General features: G+C 36.9%; 1 protein-coding gene across 1 annotated transcript; it reads left to right on the top strand.

The window, feature by feature from the left end:
* The first annotated feature begins 348 nt into the window (after positions 1 to 348).
* Positions 349 to 1,573, top strand: LOC135698921 (E3 ubiquitin-protein ligase TRIM17-like). The gene is made up of 4 exons (XM_065219074.1): positions 349 to 557; positions 613 to 796; positions 863 to 964; positions 1,030 to 1,573. The coding sequence occupies exons 1-4, from the start codon at positions 416 to 418 to the stop codon at positions 1,481 to 1,483; spliced, it is 882 nt and encodes a 293-aa protein (XP_065075146.1). The 5' UTR covers positions 349 to 415; the 3' UTR covers positions 1,484 to 1,573.
* The last annotated feature ends 5,517 nt before the right edge of the window (positions 1,574 to 7,090 follow it).

Raw genomic sequence — 7,090 nt, 5'->3', positions numbered from 1 at the left:
GCTGCCTGTGCAGATTTTTATCTTTCCACTGCAATTTTCCACACACGCGCGCGTTCAGCTGATGGTAGGTACTTTTTTGGGTTCGTGTTGATTTTGAAGCTCTTAGGTTTTGGATATCGCCGGTTCCAACTTCCAACTAAAAGCGGAGGGCACTATGACTGAAGCCGAAGTGATCGATGCCAGGAAGTCGGAAGTGCTACAGCATTTGCAGTGTGTAATCTGCCTCGACGGCGTTCATGAGGCTCGACTCTGTCCATCCTGTTCACGGTTATTTTGCGAAGGGTGCATTTACAATTGGCTAACGAACAAATCCAGCACTTGTCCAAACTGTCGAACAACCGTGAGTTATTCTGCACTGGTAAAGGGCTATTCGATCAATCAATTGCAGGAATCGATCAGGCATCTGTTCTCAAGCATGGACAACAAGGACAACCTTTGCGGTGAACATGAGAACCAGCATCTTTCTCTATTTTGCTACCCATGCGAAATGAATATTTGCGTTAAATGTTGGTTCTCAGAGGAACATGCTGAGCACAAGGAACGGGCCGTACCTCTAGGTGAGTCTCAATATTTCCTAAATAAAGGTCGAAAATCCACTAAGCATTTCAACAGAGGAAGCTTTCGAACACTACATGCAAAATATGACGGCGACTCTAACCTGGATCAACGGACGAAAGGAAGTGGTCGATCATGTACTGAAACAGGTGCAGGAAAATCTAAGTCGTCTGAGCCAAGAGAAAGAATTAATCGAAAAACTACGTGGAGAATCGGAGGAGCTGATTACGGGCAAGGCAAAGTGAGTAATCCGTTTAAATGTTTCTAATGACAACATTACCATTGAGTTTTCGTTGATGTCTCGTAGTCCTGCATGTGTAATGCAAATCATTACAACCGAACGAGCAATGGCGGAGCTGCGTTTGAACCATCAGGATGAAACAGAATCAGTTCGACTAGATCGTCGCCGGTATAGTGATTTTATGATAGCGATTTCTAATCATACTATACATTTTACCACCTTCATTTTTTCAGAGAATTCATGTCGGAAGCAACCGTACTGGATTTCCGTATGACAGAGTTCGATAGCACTATAAAGAACCATGGATCATGCAAGACAAACCTTCAAGCTCCGTACGGCTTCGAATGGAAATGCGAGATCACAAACGAAGATGACGGCATGTACTTCTACCTTAGTTTAATGGCAGGAAAACCCAGTGATTACTCCGTACTGTTCGATGGCAAACCGGAGAAGGTTTGCCGATTTGAGTTGGACAGTGCCGTGAAGATTGGGGTGTACAAGCCAGTCATGGCAAACGTGGTCAACGATTCGCAAAAATTGACCGTACAAATTCGTCAATCCTACGGTGACAGGTTTCAACAGTTGCATGACTATATTACTCGGCTGGAGAAGGAAAATGCTGAGCACCTGGCATTCAAAACGTACCTCGCCGATTGGGACAAGAGACTTGGGCCTTCATCTGGTTGAAGATAACTGTTGAATTCGTATCCAACTTGTAGTAGATAGTTTCCAAAATATCTTGGTATTTTAACAAAAAAGCCAATGACAAGAGCTATATATTTTTTTATAATAACTGACGAGAATCTGCCCTAGTTTTAAATTATGATCAAAACATGTTCAGAATAAGAGGTTATAAGCATTTCTGTTTATTTGTACTAAATTCAAGTTAAATTACATTTAATTCTAATCGAGGTGCTCCAGTAACTTAGCAGCCTTAACGATTTTTGCCTGAAATAATTAATTATTTTGTTGGACATTTTAAGCTGAACAATGCATTATACCCTAAGTAACATTGACAAATTATCTTCGTCTACTTTCTCTTTTCATGCTCACGGCCATGCACATTCCCAGCTAATTTCTGTACACAGATCGATCCAACAAGCTATTATCCATTAATCAATATCCGAAAGCGGAAGGCGATTAAGATAATCGATCAATGTTACTTAGGACCTAATGCATTCCCCCCTATTCTGCGAGTCACGTGACTCTCTCTCACCGGTGAGGTGACAATAGTCACCTCGTGTGAGGTGACTCTCCATTTGATTTACAAATCGTATTGATTGTTGGTACTACCATAGAGGTAACTCTAAGACCAGAAGGTCCCGAAGAAACGAGCTCAACTTTTTGGCTCAGCTCTGGTACTATCTTCGGTCCCAAGCTAATCGATGCACCCCTCGAAACATAAGAAAATCCACAAACCCCTCATTTTATCTGTCAAACTTTCATAGCGAATCAAAACAAACATAGTGTACAATGCATCATCAATTTTGCAGAACGACACAACAAGAACTTGATAGCATCATTCTCCCTTGAAGCCTTGTGCAGTAAAGTTGGAAAGTACAGCCAGGTGTATCAGTGCGCGTAACGCGTTGTTTTTAAGAGAATTTTTTATATCCGCCATTTTGTTATTCTTCTAAAATTTATTTTCGAGCAAATTTTTATTGTAGCATTGTGAAATTTGTGCAAATTATTATTGTTATTTAAACTCCATTGGATTTTTACTACATTATAGGATAGGCTAAGGTAAGGTAAATTCGATTTTTCTCCACGAGGTCTTGTAAAAGACTGGTTGGAGAGAAAGCATGGATAAAGATGAAGATGGGGCTTATGGCCCTATAGATGAGGATGGCTCTGGTACAGGATATGAATCTGCGAGTGACGCATCATTGAGTATCCGCCGGAAAAAAGAATCATCAGACGAAGATAACAGAACTGGAAACAAGAAATTGAAAAAGGAACAAAGAAACACGAACGACAAGAAGACAGACAAATACGCTGAGAGAAAAAAAACTAAAGATCTTCCGGACGATGGCTGGATTCAAAATAAGATTCACAAGACTTTTTTCATGGAACCGACTGACGAAAAACAAAAATTGCACATCATGGAAATAGCCAAATTGTTGCATAACATCAAAATCACAAATTACAATGAACTCAAACCAGCAGGAAAATTCCGATACAAAATCACATTCAATAACCCAAGACACGCAGAAAACTTGATTAACTCAAAAATACTGACAGAAACATACAAGTTCAAGATCTATGTCCCAAAAATGTTTCAAGAAACCCTAGGTGTAGTCAGAAATATACCTCCCACAATAACAGAAGAGGAATTACAAGACAACATTGAAAGCAAGAGAATTAAAATAACAAAAGTTGAAAGAATTCATAAAATGGTAAACAAACAACTGATTCCCACATACTCCATTAAAATATACGCAGAAGGTGAGAAACTCCCACAAGAAATCAAAATATATGGTGTAATGTCAAAGGTAGAGGTTTATTTGTTTCCACTCAAATTTTGTTGGAAATGTTTACGCTACGGACATAAACAAAACGCATGTAAATCACAACAGGTCAGGTGTTATAATTGCTCACCAAATGATCATGAAGGAAAGGACTGTAAATCATTGAATGTTTCATGTTTCCACTGCAAAGAACCACATAAAGCATTTGACGCAAACTGTAAAGGAAGATCTCGGCAAGATAATATTCGAAAATCAATGGCATATAACAAGCTCTCATTCGCTGAAGCTGAAAAACTTAACCCTCGTCCATCACAGACAGCTCAAAGACTTCAATCACTGACTGATTTTCCTCCGATAACAACAGACAACGACATTAACAACAAACAACAGCCAAAACCCCAAAATAAAAAACAAATCATAACAAATACCCAGAATAACATCAACACAAACAAAGAAGTTAACAATGATAACTACATAACAAAACCAGAATTGGAGCAAATCGTAAATAAACTCAAAGTCCAAATAGTAAAACAACTCAACTTGAATAAACTCATCAACAAAATTAAAGAAATTCAAGAAAAGATTAACGAAAACGTTTCAAACGAAATCCAAACCAATTCAAAGGATCAAAATCTGTTTCTTATTAACATCAGTGAACAGTTAAATGATCTTATCAACCCAGAAATTCTACAACCACCTAAACCTCCATATAATAAATAAAAATGGATCCAGTTCGCAATCTAAATATACTTCAAAATAACATCAATAGTATAAGACCGGTAGCTAACCGTTCACTTCTTACTCATCTATTACAATCACATAAAATAGACATTGCTATCTTATCCGAAATTTGGCTAAAACCAAATGAAGATTTTAAATTTCCGGGATACAAATTCCATAAAAAAACAAGAGACAAAGGCTATGGTGGAGTAGCCTTCTTAATAAAAAATGAAATAAATGTCCAAGAAATAAAACTTCCAGATGTAAAACCTATAGAAGCAATAGCAATAAAAACAACTAACACAGTATATCCATTTTTATTCATTTCCATTTATATACCTCTAAGTCCTATTAATAACACTCAAATTAAAAAACCTTTGACTGACTTATTTAATTTTATTGACCTAAACAAATACAAAACCATAATAGCTGGGGATTTTAACGCTCATCATTCTGTATGGAATGAAGCCAACAAAACGTGTACAAGAGGCGAACTAATTTTAGAACTAATTGAAAACAGGAACTTAATTATCATGAACGACGGGTCACCAACTATGTTGGAACATCCAACCATTACTCCTTCTGCAATAGATTTAACTATAGTTTCATCATGTTTAGCACCAACAATTGAATGGTCTGTACTAAATGAAGAAATCTGCGTAGATCATAAAATAATAATTTTTAAAATGATTAATCAAGCTCAACATTTTTTCTATAATTGTACTCTTATAAATAAGAAAAAAACAATTAAAAACATTAATGAAATAGATCCAAACACAATAACATCACCAGAACTACTAAGTAACTTATTTATTTCTAAAATTGATGAAACAAAATACAAACCGAATAAAAAATTTTACCCAAAAAAATGGTGGAATCCATTAATTCAAGAATTTTTTGATGAAAAAAATAAAGCTTTTAAAAATTACTTAAATAACTTAACCATGGAAAACTTGATATATTTCAAAAAAGCAAGAGCTAAATTAAAAACTGAAATTAAAAAAATCTAAGAGAAAAAACTTTCAAGATCTCACAGATACTCTCACACCGGATTTAAACTTAAAACAATTATGGCAAACAGTAAAAGTAATAAGTGGAGGGTTTCCTCAAAAAAATAATCTACAACTATTGAATAACAGAGAACTAGCTAACAAATTCATGAATCTAAACTTTCCCACAATAACTAATGATATAGAATACAATGTAAATAATAATTCAAATCAACTTAAACTATCTATAAATGACATTATCAACACTCTAAAAACTAAAAAAGACAGTTCTGCTCCAGGTCCTGATAACATTTCATATCATATTTTAAAAAATACAAACATTCATCTTCTTAATGTAATAGTCAACATGTGTAATGAAGTTTTAAATAGCCGTAACATCCCAGTCAGCTGGTTAACCGTAAAAGTAGTTGCAATTCTTTTTTTTTTTTTTTTTTCATTTCGTTTATTTGAAGGCTCAAATGTTATAAAAATAACTTAGCGGAGCCGAGTACATAAAATACCAATTTTGGTACTCAAAATACAAAAAAAAAAAATATATATATAAAAATGCATTTTATTATAGGATTTTTCTGGGTGGCGATCGAAGCGGCGACAACGCGATCTTCTCCCGTGCACGCAACTTCTTTCTTTCCCGAATTTGTTCCTCATTTTCATTGAACCCGAATCGTGATCGCTGCTGCTGCTTCTGAACGTCGTTTCCCGTTGCATGCTCTCCGCTACTCTCGTCGGTCGTCGGGGTCGTCACGTCCATTTCGTTATTTTCATTCAGCATCTCCAACCTCGTGTCCGTTTCCTGGTCGCTAATGACTAGCGACGCACCTTCCACCACTACACCAGCATACGTACTGCTGCTGTTTTGTTTTCTTTCACTTTGCTGCTTTCCTTTTTCCTTAGGTTGCTTCTCCGCTTCCTTCCCAGCCTTCCGCATGGGACAGGAAAGCTTCCGGTGTCCGTCCGCCTTGCACAGAAAACATTTATCTTTGTTGCCATCATAAAATATATTTCCTTTGCGATTGAAGAAATGTAATGACGTGGGGATTTCCTTCTTCACATCCATATATATACCGCGTATCCCTGTATATACCTCAAAACACAGATCAGATGGAAATTTCTCCCGGATGATGCGTTTAATTTTTCCATATTTCCCCAGCACTTTATCCAGCTCGTTGTCGGGTACCTCTGGTGGCAAGTCATACACACGCACATATTGAATGTATTCACCAGCATGCGACATGCGTACCTTTGCCGTCGGTCCATTCGCATAATGGAAGATTAAATCCTCCGAATTGAACGTCAGAGCATGGAGCATCGCTTCCTCTGATTTGAACTTGATGAATACTCCCCTTTCCTCACCAATGCGATAAACAGCTTCCATTTCACTTCGATCCGCGTCGAGTGCTTTGGCGAAATTTACAATCTCTCCGATGTTTGGTTTAGCATCATGGTGGCTGAAGCTAAACTTGATGGTGTTTTTTACTTCACACATCTTGCACCGTAGCAACAAAAGGCACCGAACTGCTAGCAACGAACAAAGAGCAACTATATAATAGCATAGAGGTAACTCTAAGACCACTGGGTCCCGAAGAAAATCATTATTATTTTGGCTCACTCAGTACCAGAACAACGGTCCCAAGCAGTCCCAAGCTATTTCACTCACCCCTGCATGTTCTGCATGAATCCACACACCCCTGATGTTATCTGTCAAACTTTCATAGCGAATCAAAACAAACATAGTGTAGTAATAGAATTTCAACTAGAATAGGGTACGTTAATCGTTTGCTTGGGACCAATAGGCTACTAAAGTGGTGAGCCAATTTAAAATCGTTAGTTTCGTATTGATTGTTGCTACTAGTTCTGCATTCATTATTGTAAAATTAGAATTTAGTTTATTACTGAAGGATATTTTATTTTCATGATCATAAATTCCATAGCCCACACCGACATTTGTTTTTGAGCCATCAGTAAAAATTTTAAAATATGAATTGTAATCTTCTTGGATTAATTTTTGAATGGTTAACTTCTGTAACGCTAATGGTGTATTTTTCTTATGTTAAGATGCTATTATAGGCGAGATTATAGGTCCTATTTCAATAACA

The sequence above is a fragment of the Ochlerotatus camptorhynchus genome, unplaced genomic scaffold, assembly GCF_037179485.1.
Source record: "Ochlerotatus camptorhynchus isolate MF236.1 unplaced genomic scaffold, CSIRO-AGI_Acam_v1.1 ptg000099l, whole genome shotgun sequence".
NCBI classification, from domain to species: domain Eukaryota; kingdom Metazoa; phylum Arthropoda; class Insecta; order Diptera; family Culicidae; genus Ochlerotatus; species Ochlerotatus camptorhynchus.
The sequence above is the reverse complement of the archived record's forward strand: the minus strand, read 5'-3'. Positions and strand labels throughout refer to the sequence as shown.